The sequence below is a fragment of the Acomys russatus genome, chromosome 1 (genome assembly GCF_903995435.1).
Source record: "Acomys russatus chromosome 1, mAcoRus1.1, whole genome shotgun sequence".
In the NCBI taxonomy this organism is placed as follows: domain Eukaryota; kingdom Metazoa; phylum Chordata; class Mammalia; order Rodentia; family Muridae; genus Acomys; species Acomys russatus.
This window is the reverse complement of record NC_067137.1, coordinates 68,622,026-68,647,045: the sequence shown is the minus strand read 5'-3', so window position 1 is coordinate 68,647,045 and position 25,020 is coordinate 68,622,026. Positions and strand designations below refer to the sequence as shown.

Sequence of the window (25,020 nt, the reverse complement as noted above, 5' to 3'; positions counted from 1 at the left end):
CCTGAAGACAACCTCATAGAGCTAACGAATATTAGTAACTACATTTAAAACATTATAAAGCAGTCAATGTAAATTAACTTGTCTTCTTATGCTGAGGCAGAAGGTGTTTGACACACTACCTAGAGATTCATACACAGCCTTTAAAGAGCTTCAAGAGTCAGGGTGGTTGAGAAATGTTGCCGAAATACTATTAAGGTTTTTTATCATTTCAAAGCCAGAAAAGTTTCAATTAATGATGGAGGAGGCAAAACACTGATTTCCACACTGTTGAGTGAAATGCAGCAAGCTGGAGCAACTGGTTAGCTTTATTAAGGTATCTTATTAAGATGGCTTATTAAGTTCCTCACTATTGTTTTCATAGGGCTTTAGACAGATACCAAACTTTAAAATGTAGGATTCTTTCCTTCCTAACTTTCATAAAAGTCATATATAATTAGCACTGAATGAAATTTTCTAATGTCAACATCTCAAATTTTGATTAACAGGGAATACAAATCAACCTTATTCAAGTTTAATTCAAAAGACTAGCAACATCCTTTGGGAGACTAGTCGAGATAATATATCAGTGCAACGTCAAATTTCAGACTAAGCCACAGGCCTACAAAGTAAAGTCATATTCAACTGATTAAGCTGGCATGATGACAGACATTTTCTCTGCCGGATTTAACCTTGATTCATAAAACCATACATCTTTAAATTGAAATGAACGCTCAGGATCTAGAATGTAATTAGGACCCTTGCATTGGTATGTATGTTGTCTGATTTATAGACTCTGAAAGACGATTATAACAAATATAAAGCAATAGTTGACAAACAAAAGCGGTACAGGTGCCAACCAGAGTGTAGATACCGCATGCATTAGAAAGGCTGGGAAAACCACTGATCAACCAGACCTGTACTAATGCTTTTCGTCACATGCAGCACCATTCACTAGAAATCACAATAAGGTAGGATGACTCAGAAAGTTATTGCTTGTTCTTATTCTTATGAGTGAAGATGAATTACGAGTTTATTTCCCACAACAGCTGCTGTGCTGCTTCATCTTAGAACGTGACTTTAGCTTAAGATGGAAGGAGATGCAAAACATTACTTGCTAATCAAGGCATTTTAGTAAAGTATTTTTAAAAAATAAAAATTAATTTAAGCCTCCATAAAAAAACATCAAAATTTTAACTTACAGAGATGTCTAACCTTTCAACTTTGTAAAATGACACTGTCATCTATAATGTTCACATTTAGGAATCACACAGTCATCAAAAAATTTGCAAATTATCCCTCCTGGTGTTTAAATGAAGTGCATGATTTTGTGTTGGGCTGCACTTACAGCCTTATGAACCTAATGGAGCTGCATGTGGCCTGTGGACGCGGATGGGGATGAAGCTGGATGGCAGAACACAGCATGCCTGAGCCTAGAGATTCCACCCGCCAGCACTATACAAATAATCGCAAGCAAACCCCAAACCACAAGGAATACTTAAGTCACAAACATTCTCATAGTGTATTTTAAGAAGAAATCCCTAATTATTTCAAAGATCCTTAATATTCTAAATTTCTGTGTGCACTGCTTCTGCGGATCAGGCTCTCACTCTGTTGCCCACACTGGCCTTTAAGACATGATGCTCCTGCTTTAGTGTTCCAGATAGGGGGACTGCAGACCTGCATCCCACACCAGCACAATAATGCCTTTCCCCTAATTGCCAGACTGATTGTCTTTGCTTGAATTAATCTTACTGAGGGTCATCAAAGGGTGACTTTCTAATTCTGTTATTATACCTAAAATAACAACTGATGTTTTTCTGCACAAAAGAGTTTTTCTTTTTTTAAAAAAAATTTTATTAATGTGTTCTTGTTATATCTCAATGGTTATCCCATCCCTTGTATCCTCCCATTCTTCCCTCCCTCCCATTTTCCCCTTACTCCCCTCCCCTATGACTGTTCCTGAGGGGGATTTCCTCCCCCTGTATATGCTCATAGGGTATCAAGTCTCTTCTTGGTAACCTGCTGTCCTTCCTGATAGGCAGATTTGGGCCCAGGGATCCCACTCAAACTAAGGCACCAGCCAAGGACAATACAGGCGGTAAAGTTTAAACCCCTACCCAGATCTAGCCAATGGGTAGGAACACAATTTTCTTTATTAAACTACTATGAATATGAATATGAATATGCCTATCTGATTCTTTAGCTATGCTTTGAAGTACAGCAAGCAACCCACTGGTTTCATCTTCTGGATAAGAACACTGAGAGGAAACACAATTTACGTAGCAGGCCGATAGCAAGTCAGCATCCTGCTAGTTCCCTGATGCTCCTAGTCGATGTGAAGCTGTGTTCTAGTCCATTAGTTTATCATATATCACCGCTACATAAAATATTTTGTGATATAGACAGTTATATTTACTTCCCAAATAGCAGAAATAAGAAAAGTATCACTGAGCTATGGTTATACTCTAAGCTTATTTTCGATAAGGCTTCAGTTGTTTGGGTTTAATCTTAGAACTTTATAGACTATCTAAATCTGGTCACAAAGTTACCACGGGAAAAAAATAAGCATATTTTAATTTAAAGTGAGCCTCTAGTATAGAAATACAAGTGACAAGTCAACACTTGTCAACAGGAATAAAGATTATTCTTTATTATAGAAAAGTGCTCAATTTCTAGGATTTTATAATGCCAAGTGAAAACAAGCAAAAGTATAACTTCAAGACTGGGTCAGTGTTCGAAGGCTTCTTACGTACTAAACAACATCTCTTCTACATCCCCCAAAGGTAAGACAAAATTCTTTTCATGTACATACATGTATGACCTACTGTTTTAGTCATACTGAGTCATTCCTGTCAAGTGGCAACATATCTGTATCTACCAACTGAGCGACATAGAATATTAACAGGTGACACTAATCAGCATTGTAAATTGAGACCTCAAACAGAACTCATGAGATTGATGGGCATACATATAAGCCCCGATTTTGTCTCATTTTCATAATGCAAACTACGCAACACAAAGTACAAGCTGGATGTTAAATATTATATTTATTTTGAACTTGGAAAAGGAAAGACATTCGACCCACACGTAATAGGTACTTTTATGCTTTTTGGAGACACTGACCTGTATACTCATCTAAAACCACGTCTTTACGTTATTAAATCTTTGTTTTGATCTATTAGTATTCACCAAAGTGCCATTTTATAAAACTGCACACTGAATAGCCAAGGCTGGAGGTGACCATCTGCAGCTTTAGAGTCTGCCTTTGAATCAATGAAAAGAGCTTTGTGTTTTCATTGCCAAGTTTGATTCTTGTGGTCATTAGGCATTCCCCTCAGATCGCATCAATGAAGCCGGACTCTCTTACACCCATGTGTTAAATTCTCTTCTCCTCATGGTCTCCTTTGCCACTTCTACTCAAGAATGAGTATTGGGTCTTAGCCACATTCTTCTCACAGCTGTGTTAGAAAAGAGCACCAGAAAGTCTTCCTAAAGCCCATATGTGTATCTGGTCAGTTCTCTGTCTTAGGGTCACCTCACATTGTGCTGTGATTATGCAGAGACTCATTCTTGTTCTTGAACTGTGCCTCTCCCATCACTCTGGGAAAGATTAGGCCCTCTGAGAGCCAGGAGTAGAGAACTTGGAAGGCGGATGTGAAAACACACAACTCAGCTTAGAAGGCAGATCAGCTTAAGGAAGATGCTTGAAAACATTAAATGCTATTTGCTATTCTGATATATCTTATACCTGAAAATATAAAGAGAAATTGCATATGCTTATACATGCTTTTAGGATACTTCAGAAGAAAAAGTAAAATATCTTAATGTTCTAGGAACTATTACTAGTTTGTATGACTACCAAAACCCCCTACAAAATTAACATTAAGTTCTAAAATATCATTTATAGTGCTAATTTTTGAATCTTAAATTTTGTTTCTAGTCAGCTGTTACATAGAAACATACAATAAAGCAATATAAAGATTTCTTTATCATACTTTACTTAGGGTAAGAATAGATGGGAAAATCTATCTCTGTTGAGTTTAAGAATTTATAACAATTTGGGCTGCAGAGGTAGATGGCTGCGTGGTTAAGAACATACAGTGATGTCCATAAGAAAATAATATAAATTTAAGTATGTAACGTGTTCATGATTTCATCATCAAAGCCACATTGAATCAAGCACAGACTTTTTCTTTTTATGGATTTATTGGGAATGTCTGTGTCCAGAAGAAAGCTGTGGTCAGCTACAGAATCTTAGAATTCGAACGAAGTTTACACTTACTCACCAGTCAAACCGAGTTTGTGAGGAAAATTTAAATGACTGTTTAGGAATATCAGATTTTCAATGAGGTTTTATGATAGGCAAACTAAAGTTTGACTTATGTACATGTATGCATTCTCTGTACTAACACTACACAGTATATTTGTTCAAGGCAAAAAAAAAAAAAAAAAAAAAAGCACAGGAGAAGTTCAGAGAGTTACAGCAAATGTAAGTACAATGATCCATTACACCACGCATGTTAAATATAATAAAGCACCATCCAAACAGGAATGATGAAAAAATAAAAATCTAATTTCTAGAATAGCTCTACCCCTCTCTGTAACAGTGACTAATTTCATTAAGCAACAATTTTCTAGAAAACTGAAAGCAGTTTATACTTATTATTTCTATCAACTATTAAATTATGCTCAAGAAAGGTTTTTAATTTTATAGACACACACAGGAGCAAAGCAGACCATTTAAAGTAAAGTAGTAGAGAACAGAATTGAGGAAAATGATGCTAGGAAGAACTTACATTTACATGTAGACATTAATGTGAGAGTCACATTTCATCCTAGATATAAAAACTCCTGTTGCATTTTCCTGCCTACTAATTTCTAGTCAAGATGCACATGATTATAAGTAGGTTCTGTAATTGCCCGAGGTGACTCATCTTGTCTTTGACTTTTTTTTTTTAAATCACTGTGGTACTAGGATTAATGAGAGGAAAAAAAAAAAAAAAAAAAAAAAAACACAATGCCTGCATCTGTGGACCTCTCATTTTTGAGTCTTTTGATCTTTTTTCTTTTATTCCTTTCTATTGTGTTTTCCTGAAACATGCTTATCTATTTTAGTATGCATAAATGCATATTAGCTGAACTCTATGACACATGCCTATACTGCTGAAACATAGCTTCCGAAATTAAGAAGCAGGTCAAATGCCAGAAGTCGTGATATAATTTAGCCTCTTGCTTGGTGCTTTCATTCATGCTGAGTCTTTGTGAGGCTGACTATTATGGGACTGTCATAGGCGGGACAGGAGAGATTCTTGGATTCAGTCAGCTCCTGTCTTACTTTCTCTTCTACTGGACTCTGATTCTGGGTTAGGAGCCAATCCTAATAAGCCTACATTAATCCTTGCATAGTATAAAGTAGAAAGCCAGAGATTAAAATTATGTTTCTTTTTCACGTTCGAGTGAGAAATTGCCTAAAGGGTAAGCTGTGGCCCAAATTAGTTAGTTTCAAAAAAATAAATGAATGCAATTAAACATCTGTAGAGATGCACACAATGAAAGTATATCTAAAGAAACTTACTTTAAGTACTTGAGTGAGAAGGGTGCTCCATTATATAAATATATACTGGAATTGGTAATTTTAATAAAACATATACTTGCTTTATGGAGAACAAGATTTGTATGTTTGGCAAGTTAAATATGTACTCAGGTAATTTAAAAATTACAACACACAAATTCTGAACCTCACATTGTACAAAACCACACCATGTGTCTAAGAACAGAGCCAGCATATCTGGATGCTCAGCATCTTTCAGTGACTTTGCAGTCATCTGAGCACATCTTCCACATGCCTGTCACAGCTAAGTTGTATCTAATGGGATACAGAGTTAGAAGGTACTGATTTGGGTGAGCATGAGAAAATGCTATCACTGAGGGATGCATCTTTCCAGAAAAGTTTTAAGCCTCAACCAGTAAACACATTTAAAGAGCTACTTTAAGACTAATGCTCTCTAGTCTATTATCCATACCAACGCATCCAAGGCAACTTTAAACATTATCTTACATTTTAATTTTCACTGTATTGTGAGCTGAGAATTTGTAAAAGTTATTCTTTGATTCAGTTCACAAGCATCCACAATATTAATACATGTTTAATGCTGATGTGGAATTAATATATTCCAAACAAGAGTTTATAAGGACCATATCACAGCTAAGTTGACAAGGAAACCTTCTATTAAAGAGACCATGTAATTAAAAAAATGCTCAGACATTTTTTCACAATAATCTACTTAATAATATTTTTGCACAACTAGTTTTCCTTAGGGCCAAAATTAGATTCTAGAGTCAGTACCAATACTAAAATGCGTAGGGAAGTTTTTTGATGAAAACAGTAGGCCGTTTTTGTTTTTGTTTTAAATCAAGAAACTGTGGAAATGCTCAGCTGCCCTTCCCAGAAGCAGAGGCATCTATCCCGTTTTATAATTCAACCTGCAAACAGATTAAGCAGCCGAGTTTGTGGAAAGCCTGTTTGCTCTATGCTAAGAGCCCTTGTGTGACACTGTGGTGACTCCCCTGACACTTTGAAGGGAATTGCACACAGTGCTTACTCATCAGCAGGGAAATCAGGCTGAGAATTCACAATTCCTTTGTAGCATAAACTTCTTCCTAGAAACTGCTGTTTGGCTAAGAGGCAGGAAAGACTGTTAGCTTTATATGTTTTCTTTCCCTGTCAGTATCACTCAAATAAAGGCAGAATGCTGTGGTCAAAGACACTTTAAAAAGCTATCAAGTGAAATATTTTATCATAATCTTTGATATTTTGATACCCCTATAAATTTAAACGAGAAGAAATCAAGTAAATTTTAAGCAATTGATTCTTCTTCTTTTTTTTTTTTTAAAGGTTGAACAGAAAGTGCTGAAGAGCTAAGATACCTTTTCTTGAAAATTAGTTTAAATTTTTTTAAAAGAAAAGTTCTTACATCCACTTGTCTGATTTATTCACCATAGAGTAATAGTCCATGAGTGAATCTGAATCATATTGTTGTAAATCTGGCTTACAGTACAGATGATATATGACAAAAATTATTTGAATGCAAAAATGCAGATCTTTGGGGAGACCATTTCACCTTATTATTTTAAGTCCATAAAGCTCAGGCAGGCTAAGTTGGGAAAAGTTTGTTTCTTAAAAATCTTTTGAAATTTTGCTTAGGGCCACCAGAAGTATATGTCTACAGATAGAACATAAGATGTTGCACACAGCATCAGTGTGACTCAAATTCTCACTCCCCTTGGTGGAGGCCTGGAGGCACACAGTGGAGGGGGAAGCAGGCTATCCCTATGAGACCTGATAGGCTGTGGTCGGATGGTGAGGGAGACAGTCCCCTTCTGTCAGAGGTCCGGGAAAGGGGAATAGGGCCGAATGGGAAGATACAAGTGAGGTGTTAATAAGTGGTATGTAATCTGAAAAAAATTACAAAAAAAATAAATGTTACTTAAAACAAATCCCATCCAATAGTAAGCCATAATGTTGTTAAATCTGCATTTATATCATTTTACTTCAAAAGAAAATGGGATTAACAAGACTAAAACAACAACAAGAAAAAGAACCATTTACTGGAATAGTATGTCTATTTTCTCTTTAGTAAAAAATTGTAAGTGGCCCCTAGAAAAAACTATTAAAAGACATTTTCATTACCAAGTTTCTGTGGTCATAACCTGCTGTTTAGTTCCCTGTACCTCCCCACAGCCCTTCTCTACACAGCCTATCTATCAAAACCAATTGAACAGTTAAGTCATCAAATCACACATGTTAAAACAGAAACACATAGAATCAGCAAGAATTCAAAGAAATGGCTTCACCCAAAGAAATGGCTTTCCATTACTGAAATTTTAGATGAAAATATTTATGTTTATTTGTGTGTGTGTGTGTGTGTGTGTGTGTGAGCCACACCCATTCAGGTACCTGCAATGTTTAGGAGAAGGTATCAGGTCTTATGCAGCTAGAGTTACAGGTGGTTATAAGCTGCCCTACATGGGTGCTGGGGTCTGAATTTGGATTCTCTGGAAAAGCAGCAAATGCTCTTAACCACTGAGCCATTTACTTGCCTTTGAAATGGGCAATGAGGTCTAGCGTCCATTGACTTTTATTTTATAATTATTTATAAGTCATAGTAAACATTATAGTTCTATACAACTTTTCTATCCAGAAGTACTTTTAAACTTAAAATTTTCAGAAAATATTAAACATTTTTATAACCAAAGTAAAATAAAATTTAAATTCTATAGCTAACAATATTATAGGATCTCTCTTCAGTATTATTGAAGCTATTGGGTTTTAAATGTAATTAAACTTGATAGATATGGTTGGTTAGCTCAAGTATTATAATCAGGTCATCAGACCCCAGCTCCTTGGAGAGTTGAAGATGTGTGCTGCACGTAAGTAGGCAGGATCAACAATGAAGGCCCTTCTTTTCTATAAGTGACCTGGGTTGGGAGAAGATTGTACATCTAGGGTCTAAGTCAGAGTCCACATGAGCCTGCCCTATGTGCTCCTGACCTGGCCAGCGCTGACTTTCTTTCATTGTTCTCTCCAGTCAAGGGTTGCATGCTTTTGTTGGTGAGTGCTTTTGGAATGTCTGCTTTACAGATGGCATCTGGGCAAGGCTTTGGAGACAGAGTATGAAGGTGGTGCCTGTGTCTTTGGATATTTGAGAGAGTAGCACAGAGTGGAACAAAAATTCAAAATTTGATAGTCTAGGACTATATAGTGGGGGAGGAGTTTCCCCTCAGTCATAGACCTAGGAGAGGGGAATAGGGTGAAAGCGGGAGGGAGGGAGGAACAGGAGGATACAAGTGATGGGATAACGATTGGGTTGTAATCTGAGTAAATTAAATAAATTATAAAAAATTCAAAATTATTATAACACTGAAATGACTAAAGACTGCTAATAAAGGCCCAGACTCAGAATAGTGAAAATAGCTGGGTGGTAGTGGTGGCAAACACCTGTAATCCCAACACTCGGGAGGCAGAAGCAGGAGGATCTCCAAATTTAAGGACAGCCTGGTCTACAGAGCAGGTTCTAGAACTGCCAGGGCTACACAGAGAAATCCTTTCTCAAATTTAAAAGGGAAAGAAAAGAATAATGAAAATTATGATGAAATACAAAAAAACTTTCTAAGGATTTATTTATTTTATGTGTGTGACTGTTTTGCTTGTATGCATGTCTGTGGACCATGTGTGTGCTTGATGCACCCGAAAAGGGTGTTGGCTCTCTTGGGTCTAGAACTACAGGTCGTTACGAGCTGCTATGTGTGCTGGGAAATGAACCCAGGGCCTCTGAAAGATAGATGTTCTTAAACATTGAGCTGTCTCTGCAGACAGAGAAAGGAAGTCAGAAACCACCTGTAGAACACCACTTAGAGCTTTATGACAGGGGCTGTAATAAGTAGGCTGTACTTCAGAGAGTAACAAGAGCTTTACACAATGTAGCCAAAGGCATGTATGTATTTTAAGAAGCTTCCAGGTGTGTATGTAAAATGTGTGGCCACGGGAAGTGATGATACTGTAACAAAGAGGGAAGGCCTTCAGATGGCATGCTAAGTTGTTTGTACTTTAACATGTCGGGAGTACAGGATGCCTGAGAAATTCTTAATATTATCTTGTTTCTCCTTCAGAGCAGGAAGGCAAGCTTGAGAGTCCTCCAGGCAAGAAGGATTGTTTTGTGATCACTGTCATGGTCTGGATCATGGAATGAAGGGGAGCTGAAGTAATGTGGCAAACTAATGAAGGGGGCAGAGGGGGAGGAAGACTTCCGGCAGTAGCAGGAACTGGTGACAAAAGGAATGCAGGAGGTAAAAGGGAAACCAGGAGCAGTGCTGACTTTGCTGAAGCCCATACATTGAAATGGGAACCAAGGAGAATGAGGAGGAGCTGATTGGCCAGAGAGGAGACAGGACCCTGGCTTAGGAGCTGAACTCCCTAGCGAGTGAGCTCTGACACCCTGACTGGGACGTTATCTGAGCAGGTGGTAGTGGCGGAAAGTCATATAAATGAATGTGCTTCTGATGACTTCATAGAGCTAAGCTTCAAATAAATTATTATTTATGTTTAAAGCAGACATATTCCCCAAAAGAGGTAAAGTAAAAACAGGCAGAGAAGTGTCAGGACAGGAAAATGAAGTTATATAACCCTGTCCCAATGACACCGGGAAGGAATGGTGTGGCCCTAAAGACAAAGAGGGTTCAAATACAAAAACACTCTAAGACTTTACTGCTTTTGTAAATGTAGTGCTCACTAAGCTTAATAAGCCGTGAAATAATATTATATGATAATGAAGCCATATCTCAGTATTTATGAATTTCTAAGCCTTTAAACACAAGTTCTCCCAACATTTGTTTGACACTCAGTAGGTGAGATGCATCATGTAGAGGTTTAGGACGTACATGTCTTAAGGACACACATAGTAGGAAAGCAGCGATTGTAATCCAGAACTATTTGACTTAACCACTAAACCCATTTTTCCTATTCCGTGTGCTGCACTGGCTCTCATAGGATGAACAATATTCTCCCGGAGGCTGGCAGGGAGGGCATCGAGAGAAACATTTGGAAAGGCATCTGTTCTTGAAAAGGCAGAGCCCCTCTGAGGCATGAGATAGGCAGTGCAGTACAGAGTGAGACAGCAAGAGAAGGGAATATGTAGCATGCATTACTTAACAGCTTTGCTTGTCCTACTTCATCTAGTTCCAACACCACTGCTGAAGAAGGCACATCACTGTGAATATTGGCATAAGGTTTCAAAATAAACTTCAAGTACATATACATTTTTAATCCAAAGTCTACATTTTAAAATAAAAACATTATATTAATTATCTGAGCAATATTTATTTTTATCATGATTGTATATCAGTTGTATAATAAGAATGTAGTTAATAAGTGCCAGGAACTTTGATATTAGGAAATTACTTTTAATCTTAAAGAGAATAGTTTCATCCAGTTGCCAACAATATAATGAACAGCAGAGTAATTTTTAGGTAGTAAAAAAAGGAAAGATTATTATTTATCATCTATCCAAAAGGTTTGGTTTTGAGGAGAAGATAACTCATTCACATTTTATATTGCATAAAAGAATTTACATATTTTCAAAGAATTTATTACAGTGAAAAACTAGACTGCATAGAGCATACTACGGCCAACCATCTTACATAGTTTTATTCATTGTCTTTCCAGAGAATAACCTTCCTAAAAATCCCCCAGGATGCACAGACTAATGTTCATAGAACCATAATGAAGATGCACACTACCTAATTTGTGGCAATAAAATAAACAGAATATGTAAAATAAAGCTGATGCTACTTCACCTAGGCCTTGTTGGAAATCAGAATAAAAGAGCCGAGAATTAATTTCAACAATCAGCTCTTGTAAGTGAAATGTACTTAAGCGCTCCTCTCTCTCTCTCTCTCTCTCTCTCTCTCTCTCTCTCTCTCTCTCTTTCTCTCTCTCTCTCTCTCTCCTTCCCTCTCTCTCTCTCTCTCTGAATCATGCTTTTAAAATCAGTGCCAGATCCTTTCCTTTACTTACGTCTGCACCTTTTCATTGGCTGCTTGGGAGGCCTCCAGAGCACACTGAAGCTGTGACTCCATGTTTGCGTGCTCCGTCAGAGCCTGCTGAAGCTGGGTGGCCAGTTCTTCATTCTGCTGCTGAGTGATGGAAACCATGCTCTCTCTGTTCCTTAAGGCTTCCTCATAGGTACTAAGAGCACGGTTAAACTGATCTTTCAAGTTTTCTTCTTGAGACAACGATTTGTGTAAACTGAGAAAATATAAAAATACAAATACAAATAATGTAGGCTGATAGTTCAATGATTAGTTTTAATAAAAAAAACTTCATTTAAAATCCCCATTTCTAAAACAATCAATATAGAAATACTTAAATGGGCAAATGTAAATAGTTTTATAACATATTATTATTATAATTGATCATTGTTCTGTAAGTCGGCTACTAGGCCAAAAGTTATGCAGACAACTGATTATCTATGCTATCAAAGCACACAGAAAGATACTGTAAAATGTTAATTTAATTATGTCAGTGTAAATATTACATTCAATTTTCTTTTAAAGGAATAGTACAGAACTAGAAAATAAAGTATTTCCAAGTAAATGAAAGTATAATAATCTGACTGCAAAGACAGGAGATGAGAATGGACATCAGTGTAGAAGGTGCAGGGCCCATGGAAGCACTAAGTGGGAAGGAATGAGGTCTGCGCAGATTCCCAGCAGTCCATGCGCAGGCTCTTCCACTTGCCACAGTGGAAATATGAATGAGTAAAGTCACCAGTCAGATGAAATGTACCCAGATATATATTTTTATGGTTAATGAATCTTATAATAAATACATCTACTCATTAAGTGATATGGAGAAAGAGCATATAAATTAAGACTAAATGAATGCAGAAGAAAATGCAGACAAATAGAATCCTAAAATGCTAAAGGTCAGATCTTTGATATGTCATTACACCCACCACCTGAGGTTATTTTGAAATGGCACCAAGCACCTCACTCAATTAAATAAAGACATTTTGAAAATATAAATATTTAATAAGGGAAATTTAAAATCCACATAGGAGATGTTCTTTTTTTATTAAATAAAATCATTCCAGAATATGCATACAAAGGAAATGTCGACTGAGTGTTGGAAATACAACCACTGAGCTATATAACACAAATTGATAATATGAATGAAAGCAATATAATTCTTAAAGCTGCAAAAAGCTAGTCAACGAACTTCGCTACTGGCCTAATACTGGTTTGGTGGTTCGTCTAAAACTGTTCAGATGAAGGTGATTATAAATTTCTTCTTTTCAAGTTATAGATAAGCCTTTATAGCGTTCTCACTGCGGGGTAGGTATCACATAGGAACAAAGACAGTTGACATACAGGGAGAAATCATTTCAGGATTTAAATTAATCCCTAACAATAGAGACTGTTGTTAAACTCTGGTCAATTGGTTATCCCGTGTAAAATTAGAATGATGTGTAGGTAGATATGTGATTGGACCCTTTACATCCTAGCTCAAAAAGGCTACTCATTATTCAAATTGCCTCCCAAACATTCATCTTCCATCAGGAAGTTATCAAGCAGAAGCAGTAGCTACAGTGATCTTTTAAAGGTGATTTCATTTAATATCCTGCAATGGCAACTCATGCACTCTCCTAAAAAATATCCTAAAAATAGCAAATTATGTATCTTAACTCACTAAGCCTGTAAACAATCTTTGTGAATAGCCTTATTTACTGTCCTTGTTTTATGAATGAAAAAAATCCAAGCAAAGAGAGTAACGTAAATTAATCAATCCCAGCCCCCTAACAGAGGCTGCAGTTGAACCCACAGCCCCACCCCACCTCCTTGCATTTGAGCATTACTCCTCTGTGCTTGCCACATGTACCTATCTCTTCATCACACGGTCTTTCTACTTCAACTCTCAACCAGTTTTCTTACACAGAAAGCTTTTCCTGCCCAAGGCATTTGTTTGCACTGTTTCCCTTCCATGCATTTGCATGACAAACTTCTACTTATCAGAGAAGTTGCAGTCTAAAAGCTGCTTCCCCAGACAAACCTTTGAGACCCTCCAAGCTTCATTTTTTTAAAAAAATTGTTAGTTCTTATATACTAACTTAGATCTGGACACTAGCCCAAGGGTCATGTCCCATGAAAAGTCTTCACTTACCAGGAAACTGGGACAGAGGAGAGGACATCCTATTGGGACTCTAGGTGAGAGAAGCATGGGAGAATGGGGAAATAGAAGGATCCAGAGGGTTCTAGAAACCTACAAGAAGAACATCATGACAGGCAGATCTGGGCCAAGGGGTCCTGCTCAAACTATGGCAATACCAAAGGACAGTACGTGCAGTAAACGTCGAACTCCTACCCAGATCCACCCCAATGGACAGGACATTCTCCACAGCTGAGTGGAGAGTGGGGACTGAGTTTCACACGAACTCTGGTGCCCCATATTTGACCACATCCCCTAGATGAGGAGGCCTGGTGGCACTCAGAAGAAGGATAACAGGCTACCAAGAAGAGACTTGATACCCTATGATCATATACAGGGGGAGGAGGTCCCCCTAGTCACAGACATAGAGGAGGGGAATGGGGTGAAAGCAGGAGGGAGGTAGGATACAAGGGATGGGATAACAATTAAGATGTAATATAAATAAATTAAGAAATAATAATTCAAAAAATAAAGACCTCATATGGAAAAAAAAGTAGGGAGGTGTAATACTGGGAGTGGAGGGGAGGTGGCAGGATAGGAGACATGAGAGACCATTTTTATTAGAAAATGAAGATGATATGAAAAAGCCAATGGAAGCTACTATCTTATAATCAAACACACACACACATGTGGACACGCGCGCACACGCACACACACATTGGGAAGTGGAAACACCCTGAATGGGTTAAAAGAGCTCCTCCAAAAAACTATGGGTTATTAAACAAGTAACTAATCATCAGGCATGTTACACATTATTTTTTTAAATTTTTTATTATTAATTTATTCTTGTTACATCTCAATGGTTATCCCATCCCTTGTGTCCTCCCATTCTTCCCTCCCTCCTCTTTTCCCCTTATTCCCCTCCCCTATGACTGTTCCTGAGGGGGATTACCTCCCCCTGTATATGCTCATAGGGTATCAAGTCTCTTCTCGGTAACCTGCTGTCCTTCCTCTGAGTGCCAGACTTGTTTGAAAAAAAATTCAAAACTCTGAAGAAAGAGATTGATGACCTGAGAAGATGGAATGATCTTCCTTGCTCATGGATCGGGAGAATTAACATAGTAAAAATGGCCATCCTACCAAAAGCAATCTACAGATTCAATGCAATCCCTATCAAAATACCTACACAATTTTTAAAAGGCATTTAAAGTTCAATTCTGGACTACATATGGAAAAACAAAAAACCCAGAATAGCTAAAACAATCTTGTACAATAAAAGGTGCTCCAGAGGAATCTCCATACCTGATCTCAAACTGTACTATAAAGCAATAGTAATTAAAACAGCTTGGTACTGGCACAGCAACAGGCTGGTTGATCAGTGGAATCGAATCGAAGACCCAGATATGAATCCACACACATATGGTCACTTGATTTTCGACAAAGAAGCCAAATCCATTCAATGGAAAAAGGATAGCATCTTCAACAAATGGTGCTGGTCTAACTGGAGGTCTATGTGTAAAAAAATGCAACTGGACCCATATTTGTCACCTTGTTACACATTCTTATGAGATGTTGATCAGGAATGGACCATGAGGTTCCCTACACAATATAAGCTCTTGCCATTTTATTTTTGTTTGCCCATCATAACTCAGGGTCATAAGAACCTATGGTTGAATATACTACCTACCCTTGTTGTATGATATAAAAAATGGAGCTAGAACTAAGTTTCAAGAATGTTCTCTGTTAAGTAGCTTTTACAATGCACTAAGCTACTACTTAGTCAGTGGGGAATGGTAGAAGGGAGGCATCCATGAACCTACCTAGTTGTGAACGCTGTGGACTATAATACCAACTCATCAGGCAAGATGTGCCCACTTGAGAAATAGTGGCCCGAATGTTATGAGGGCAACCAACTGCTCTCTGATTGGATTAGAGACCCACTTCTTAAGAGGGGAGCTACACATGGTATTGTTATTATAAATTCACTCAAAACCCATGGTGAACAAAGGTCATAGATCCTCTTTGGAAACTAAAGTTTAAATTTTGATGTTTTATCCACTAGTGTCTCTTAACCATATTCTTGTACTCGTTAAACTTAGTGTAGTGCTTTCCTCCTTATTTTGTAGTTTACATCCCACTGACAATATACTAATATTTCATTGTTGATTATATCATTAATTTTAGGTAAATGTAATTTTAAGGTCTATTTTATTTCATAAGAAGTACATATTAATTAAAAACCTAAAATTAAAATGTTTATACTCCTAAAGAAATTTTCCTATATGAACCCAAAATAGGGAGAGTAAAAAATAAGGTAGTGCTTTTTTTTTTTTTTTTTTTTTTTGTCTTTAATGTGCTACTCTACATAGACACTAGGACCCTACTGTCTAGCTTTATTCAGGGAGTCCTATTGTATATAATCTTCCTTAAAAGTTATTATATTTCCAGATGCATTTTCAGCACTGAAGAAGCATCACAACTTAGTGACCCTTAAATAGCATGGGAATAAACCAAGTTATAGTAAGAAGAAATGATAGAAGGTCAGAAGAGTCCTTGAATCACTCACAGAAATTCAGAGCACATGACCAGTGTCACATAGGACTGTAATTATTTCCTGTTTGCTATGAAGGCAATGCAATAAATAAAATTTCAAGTCATGTTTCAGTTTTGAAATTATATAACCTTAATGATTTAATATTCTACAATACTAAAGTGAGACTCTAAAACATGACAAAGTACCTCTGATAGTTAATCTCAACTATCAGTTTCTCAGAGTGTAGAATTACGTAGAAGACAATTTTCTGGGCTTATCTGCAAAGATGTTTTCAGGAAATTTTAATGGAGTTGGGAACACCTTTCTTGGATGTGGGCAGTTAAAACAAACCCTTATTTTTTTCAGTGGCTTCTCTCAGGTGTTTTGTCATAGCAATGAGAAGATTAACATAGCACTATTTCACATTCTTAAATTTTAAATTTTCTCCAGATGACTATATTGAATATAATGGAGGATCAAGAAGAAAATATCTCAGTGGGCACTTCTCCAGTAAGTGGCATGCAATAGACTTTGGTTTTGTTTAGTTTTGTAGTCAGATTCTTGGCATGTTTTAGGCTGGCCTGGAAGTTGCTATACAGTCCAAGTAATTTTTAAGCTTGCAGTCCTCTCAGGCTTGGGATTATGGTCACGTGCTACTACCTAACTAGACTTCCTTTGTGGAGTGCTTTTCCTCTCTTTAGGTGTTTCCTGGTTGTCTCCTGTCCACAGCTCTAGAATCTTCCTGGACTCTGATTCTTCAGCTTAAAGCATTTGAGTATGCTCAGGCCCAAGACACAGAACAGCATCTTCATGTGGTATGTTCTCCTCATCTGCTTCCTGCTTGTCAAATGCTCAATTGTAATGGTGCACATGGCTCAGCTGTAGTACTTGTGTATTCGCACATTTTCATTTACTCTCCATTTTGATGTTACTTTTCTGATGTCTTCTCTTTCTCCATGCATATTATTAAAATCCTGAGGAAAGCATTTCACTCACCTCCCTACAATAAGCACTTAACACTTCAGTTTATACTTTATCTTGCAATAATTGCTTAATAAATAGTGTGATCTATATAAACTGTTATTTGATAGTTTGGGTTTACAAATTTAGAGGCGAGGTAATATAGACTAATAGTTCTTTTGTTTAAATGTTTGTGTGAGTGCATGTGTGGTATGTGTGTGTGTGTGTGTGTGTGTGGTATGTGTGTGTGTGTGTGTGTGTGTGTTCATTTGTACTGATGCCATGGCATGTGCATGGAAGTCAGAGGACAGCTTCAAATGACTGTGCTCACTGGAGGCAGGGTCCCTTTGTCATTCACTACTGTGTAAGAGAGACCAGATCCTCTCTGCTTCTCTCTCTCTTTTTACTTTTCTTTTTTTATTAATTCATTCATATTACATCTCAATCGTTATCCCATCCCTTCTATCCTCACATTCCTTCCTCCCTCTCGCTTTCCCCCTACTCTCCTATGACTGTAACTGAGGGGGACCTCCTCCCCCTGTATATGCTCATAGGGTATCAAGTCTCTTCTTGGTAGCCTGCTATTCTTCCTCTGAGTGCCACCAGGCCTCCCCATCCAGGGGACGTGGTCAAATATGGAGCACCAGAGTTCGTGTGAAAGTCAGTCCCCACTCTCCACTCAATTGTGGAGAATGTCCTGTCTATTGGCTAGATCTGGGTAGGGGTTTGATATTTACTGCATGTACTGTCCTTGGATGGTGCCATAGTTTGAGCAGGATCCCTGGGCCCAGATCTGCCTATCATGATGTTATTCTTGTAGGTTTCTAGGACCCTCTGGATCCTTCAACTTTTCCATTCTCCCATGCTTCTCTCACCTAGAGTCCCAATAGGATGTCCTCCCCTCTATGCCAGTTTCCTGATAAGTAAACAGCCTAAGTGTCTCTCACTAGAAGAATGGATAAAGAAACTGTGGTACCTTTACACTATGGAATACTACTCAGCCATTAAAAACAAGGAATTTCCGAAATTTATGGACAAATGGATTGAACTAGAAATGATCATAATGAGTGAGTTAAGCCAGAAGCAGAAAGACTCAAATGGTATATACTCACTTATATCTGGAGACTAGGCCAAGGGGCATGTCCCATGAAAATCCTCTCTGCTTTTCAAACTGCCCCAGGAGGAGCACTGGTGCTACTGTATCTGGCTTTGTGAGGTCCTGGGAACTGTAACTCAGCTGCTCGAGCACGTATAGGGAGTACTTTACCCACTGAAGCATTTCCTCAGTGCAGCGAATACTTCTAGACTTGGAGTCATTTTGTTCCTCCAATGTCACTTTGCAGTGTTTAAAGTTTTAGTCTTCTCCTCTACTGTGAAACCTTGGGAAAATATTTCCCTTACTGAATTAACTTTTTCAACTCCAAAACAATGACAAAAATCTCATTAATTCAACAGAGAATAAAATAGAGATTTAAAAATCTTTTTCATTCATTCATTCACTCATTAAAATTCACTTTATATCTTGATCAAAGCTTCCTCTGATCTTTAAGGGTAAAAATTCTTAGCCCAAGTCCTGGCCAAGAAAACGCATTCTTATTGTGAATTTTTATACGATTTATATCTAGTTGACTTTGTACAACATATAATGCAATACTCAACTATTTTGTAAACACTGTTGAAAACAAGTGCCTGTTGCTACAGGTTTTTCATGAATTAGGAGAAGTAAACCAGTTTCCTCAACCTTTATTCAGCTACTGATAACATTCTTAAATCATTCTTTAAAAAAAAAAGTCAGGCTTGGCTTGTTTTACAGAGTAAATAAAACCAAAGCAAAGTATAAAAGGCAAAAGTATGCGCTACCTTGTTGAGAGGTGAATGCCTGCTTTTACTTTCTGGTTAATTGCATTAGTTAATATACAAGGCCCTTTCAAGAAAACTATAGCTTATTTTACTTATTTTTGAAGAAATTAGCTTGTACTAGAATAGGCTTCAACTCTAAATAACATACAGAGGGAAGAAACCCTATTCAGCATGGCTAAGCTCGTGGGCGGAGAGGTTTCATGAATAAACAGACAGCATGGTGATGTCACTGTTGCTTCCTCCTGGTTGTAACCGATTTCATTTAAAAAATGTTAAAGTTAGAGAGAATATTTTCGTGTTATAATGTAAAACAATTAATACCCTTAACTAGACAAAACAACCTAATAGTACAGCATAACTCAACACCATTGAACACTAGCGTATAAGTAATACTGACAGATATACACAACAGACAGGCACACATTATTTTCCAATGTCCCCAGAACCATGCCAGACAATATCCTGGGTGACAAAACAAACTTCAGAAATTCAAGTAATTAAAGCCATGCATAGCTTATTCTCAAACAAACAAAAAAAAGGAATCAACTCAGACATTAGTCACAGAAAGCTAATGTCACTCTAGTTTCCCTTTATTTACTATTTATTTTTCCTTTACGTGTATGCGTGTTTTGCTTAGATGTATGTGCATCACATACATGCAGTAAAAGTGGAGGATGGAAGAAGGAAGTTGATCTTCTGGGACTGGAGTTGCAGATGGGTGTGAGCTGTCACGGAGGTGCTGGGATTGAAGTGTTGCTCTCTGTGGAAGAACAGCCAAAGCTCCTTACCACTAAACTCTATCTCTAGCCCCATCTCCCTAGGTTTTATATGTTAACAGGAAAACTACTAAACACCTGGAAACTAAACAAGATATGTCTAAATACCCTCCAAGTGAAACAGGAGCTCCCGAGAGAATCTAAAGAAAACACAGAAGTTAATGGGGACAAGAGTGCAGCACACAGACATTCATGGGGAAAAGCTAAAGCTGTGCTGAGAGCAAAGTTACTGCATTAAATGCACACATTAGGAAACATGAAATGCATTAACTCAGCACTCTAGCCTTCCTCCTCAGGAACCTTAAAACAGTGAAACAAATGCAAAGCAATGTGGAAAGAAAGAACAGAAGCAAAAAAAAAAAAAAAAAGCAGAGAGAAAGTACCTATCACCAATGCAAGGAGCTGCAGGGACTGTCACTACTAATCTTGTAGATATGAAAAGATAAGCATTCATCAAGAACACACCACACATAAAAGAGGCAACTTCAAAAAAGTAGGCCATTCTCTAAGTAATTTTTTCCTTTCAGTGACTTTGAGAATAGTGAGATCTCCTATCTCTGGAAATTTCAAGTGTTTTAAGTTGTAGTTATAGTATTTAAACTATGTTAAGAATTCATCTATCCAAATTATCCATCTAAAATTTTACTCTCTTTGTAGCCATAAGTCTATCTTCTGCTTCTGAATTCTGATATTAAGATTTCACTAGTAAACGAGAGTATACTGCATTATCTGTTTGTGTCTAGCTTATTTCATTTACTGTAATGTCCTCCACACTCATCTATGTTGTCATCAATAATAAGATAAGTCTTTTTATATGACAGACCAATATTTCATTGCACACATGTACCATGTTTTCTTTATCTATCTGCCCAATGACAGACAACTGTTTCCAAGTTTGTTAGTTTCCTCCATGTTGTTTCCTGTATGGCTACAGATTATAATCCCAGCCTCCAAAAGGACCTTCTCCACGTCCTCACCAGTGGTTTAGATCTTTGCTCTGTCTGGAAATTAGTAGGCATTGAAACCATCATTTACCTACAGAGTTGGCATTTTTGAATACGTCTTAGCAACAGCAGATTACACAGATTACACATTCTTATCAAGCTCAGGTGAAACATTTGCCAAGCTATATGGTAGCATGGGCCACAAAACACACCTTAGCAAAATTAAAGAACAGAAGTCATAAGATATGCTCTTAAACCATTATGGGATTAAACAATAAATTAATATCCAAACATGGCCGGAAAAAATATTTGGCAGTTAGACAACAAAACTCTAAATGTTTATGGGCTAAAGAAATTTAGAAAAAAAAAAACAAACAATATTTGGAACAAAGTAAAAATGAAGATACAATTTACCAAAACTTGTGAGATGCAGAAAAGTAGTGACGTATAGGCAAAAGTTGAAAAGAAGGGATGCTGATGAGTTAAATGAAGTGCAGTGTGGCTACTGGGAAGAGACCATCGAAACGAGGCTAGAGATAGGCGGTGTAAGGAATCTGGTCTTTATTTAGATAAACGGAATGCTTACTGAAAGATTTTAAAGGGCGGTAGTGAGATTTGCTTTAAGATTCTGCTCTAGCTATGTGGTCTTCTAAGGAGCTAATTAACAGGGTTGCTATTACTCATCAGAGTTGCCTCTCTCCCAGGCAAGCTGTAGTTGTTCTGAATGGCTCAGCTACTGGATCTCAGCTGAGTGAGATGGGAACACGCTACAGCCTAAGTCTACAAAACAGAGCAAAGTTCGGGAACTCATTTTTAGTTAGGAGAACCAGGATATGCGTGAAGATTTGTGTTGTTACATATCAGAATTCAGAGTTACTAACTTCTCTAGATATTATAGTTTGGCATAAAAGAGGATTTCTTTAGGACCCGCTTAAGAAAGTTTTATTTAGAATCAAGCTGTGGTTGCTGCCCTCACCTCAATTTCATTTCAAGGTGCTGTAATCTGTGCTGGGCCCAGTGTGCTACTGACTTTGCTCAACATAAAGCTCTTTTCAAGCCTTATCTAGCTCTCCTATCTGGAGCCAATTCTTTCTGGAAACGCATTCTTTCCCTGCTTTGCAATTCAATTCATCCTGGCTTCTGTTTACTTTCCCAAAGCCTCTCAAGTCTCCTAGAGAGTCCTTCTCCTCCTCCTCTTGCCCTTTGACTGTTGGTGCCTTCTCTTCCTACCCATCTTGCCTGTATCACCTCATTGTCACTCCTTCAGTTAATCATCTAGAAAGTGGCACATTCCTCACGGGCACAGATGGCTGCACTGAGCACCAAAAATCTGCACATACAGCTTGAAGACATTGCCAACTGTCTACTCTAAATTTCCTCCACACAATGTCTTGGATGTGAACTCACGATGTCCTTTTAAACCCGTCCCCAATGAGCTTTTTCTTCCTTTCATTTTCTACGGCACTGTCATGTTCTTTCATCTTCAAACTGTAAACTAATGTACCATCCTTAATATGTATCTCTCAAGTTACAATCTAATCATTTATGCTCATTTACACTTAACCCCGCATTCATCATTCAGTTTTATTCCATTCTGATTGTTGCTATCTTTACATAGGATATTTGTATTTTTTAAGGTGGATTAGTATAATAGTCTGCTCCTCGTCCCATGCCTGGAGTGGTTTTCTAAAGCACAAAGAGTAATGTATACCTCCCTGATCACTCCTCAGCTCTTTTCTCATCATGCAATTATATATCCATACAACTTCAGTCAGGACAAATAGTTTTCAATTTCCTTAGAACCCTGACCCCATCCTGCCTACACATTTTTTTGGCCTCACCTTGTATATGAGTTTCCTTAAGAAATACAAATTTAGGGCTGGAGGGATGGCTTGTGGTTGCTGTTCCATCAAGGATCCAGAATTTAGAAGGTAACCCTCTCATATGGTATCACACTGAATAGACAGCATGTATCAGGAAAAAAAAAATCCAAAACAAAATCACCCACTTTTAGCCATTTGATATTTATCTACTACCTAGAAAGTGTTTTTCAGTCAATCGATTCCTGATTACTTATACTCCAGATCAGGCAGTTCTTACTTCTTGTGTCTTAATGGCTAATAAGAAACTTTTGAAGTGTCTAAGCCTGTCATAATTATATTTAGAAAGTACATTAAACATGTAGGATACAACGCCGGTCACAGGCTGCTTGCTTTGTGAGCACTAAGAGTAACCAGAAGCCCAAGATGTAAAGAGCTCTCAGTCTACCTGGGAGCGCTGTGGAGTCCAGTGGCAGGCACAGCACAGCACCAGCACCTCCATTTCAGAAGTCTCCCTGCTGTGCTTCGGGAGACCTGCCTGTGGCTCGGTGAACACATGCTTGTGGTGAAACAATTGTTGAAGAGGCCACTCACTGAACGTTTATTGAACAACTACACAAACACAAATATAATGTATAGCAGCAACTAAAAGAGACAAGAATATAATCTTAGGTTTATTATTTTATTTTATTTTGGGGGGAGCTAGGGACTCAACCCAAAGCCGCTTCAATGCTAAGAGTGCCCTCCATCACTGAGTTACACGCACGTCTTTATCTTACACAGGTTTTACTCACCATTTTATCTGTAGTACTCAGCGGAATGCTTACTAAACACTTGAAAATTAATTAGTGACCTCATATTTCTGAAGGGCTGTATTTAATAGGAATCATTCTGTTTTTCCCTGTGTGGTGATGGCCTTCCAAGGGAGATGTGGCATACAGGCAGATACCATACATGAGAAACAGAGAGGGCTGAGAAGTGATTCGCCTGTGTGGGGGGGGGGGACGACCTTTAATTTTCTCCCATTTTCCTTTATTTTTCTGATTTTTATAATATTTTCATAGAAGTTTATATATTCAGCATAATACTAGTTAGTGAGACTGAATGCCGGACTCTAACAGATGAGAAAATGAAAAGAAACAATCATGTATCTACTATCTATATTTCTATATGATTTACCTGTGGTGTTGTCAAAAACCTGGTAGTTATTCATAGCTGGATGGTCTCTAATTTTAGCAAATAACGTATATGTTTTATGTCCCTTACTAAAAAGGAAATTAGCTTCTTTTTTTTTTATGTGAAGACAGACTGACAAAGTGAGCCCAAGCTTCTTCCCTCAGCCTGATTTATCTCTACGTTTTAGGGATTATAAAGATAAAGCTAAGGCCATTGTTTCTTCTAGCGCTGAGGTATCAGGCAAAGCAATTCGCTGAGGTTTCTTCAAAGGGAAACACATGCATATCGCCAGTCCGATAACGCTGAAACACGACTTATAACACATTTATAGCCATCAGAATTCTTTAAAAATTTTAGCTAATAATCAGGATGAACGCCATTTCCTTTTGTTTGGCTCTCCAGGGAATACTGTTTACTTTGCTTTAAGTTTTGTGTGAGTCATTTGGTTATATGCCTTTTTTAATTAGCTCGAAGGAAGCAATCACTGGAGAGAAAGCGGAAATCAATTCTGATCCGATATTGATAGCTACTGTGCTGTAAACTGTGTGTCCTTTCTAATTAAATGTAAACATGTTCGGTTCTAAAGTCCAGCGGCAATGACAACAGTCGCTGGGAAGGATTGCTTAAGCAGTGCTCAACTGATTTGCCTGGCCTTTATTTCTTCCAGAGCTGTGCTTGTGCAATCATTGGTGGGGTGAATGCCGGTTGTAACTGACTTTTTTTTAAGGCCATCTTCAGAGAAAAGGTTTGACAAGAATGTAGCGCACTCTGTAATACTTAAAGTTACTTATTAACTCTGTCCTTCTGATAGCTAATCAATGGCATTGCTGAGAGTCAAATTTGGTGCACTAAACTGCCCCCTTGCCTAAAGCCAAGTCTTGGTAAATATTTAATGGCTGTAAAGGTGTTTTGCTAGTTATCAAACTGATATGTTAAAGGACTCTTAAAAGCAACTTTATCTTTCCTTCACTGCCATAAATAATTTGTTCAGCAATATAGTGTGTAGGTGTAAAAGCGTTTAGGTTATTTCATTTTTAGTATTTTGTTCAGAAAAAGACCACCTGAGAATATAAAGAGATGTTTATTTAAATTATAAACAACGGTATCACATAAACATAAAAGGAAAAAAAACCACACCCAACTGTTCTTCTTGGTAGAATGCCAGCTTAAAAGTATAAACCCGCCCAGGCCCTTCACTTCACTGACACCGCACCAGGCTTGTTGGAAAGCTGCTGTACAGCTGTTCTCATACGGAAATGTCAGACAATTT

At 37.7% G+C, this 25,020-nt stretch overlaps 1 protein-coding gene across 2 annotated transcripts in view; it reads right to left on the bottom strand.

Annotated features, from left to right (window-relative positions):
* Positions 1-25,020, bottom strand: part of Mipol1 (mirror-image polydactyly 1) — a 264,233-nt gene that overhangs the window by 26,040 nt on the left and 213,173 nt on the right. For both annotated transcript variants that reach the window (XM_051146465.1, XM_051146455.1), the window contains one exon: positions 11,552-11,782. In XM_051146465.1, the coding sequence (XP_051002422.1) occupies positions 11,552-11,782 (231 nt within the window). The remainder of the gene's footprint in view (positions 1-11,551; positions 11,783-25,020) is intronic.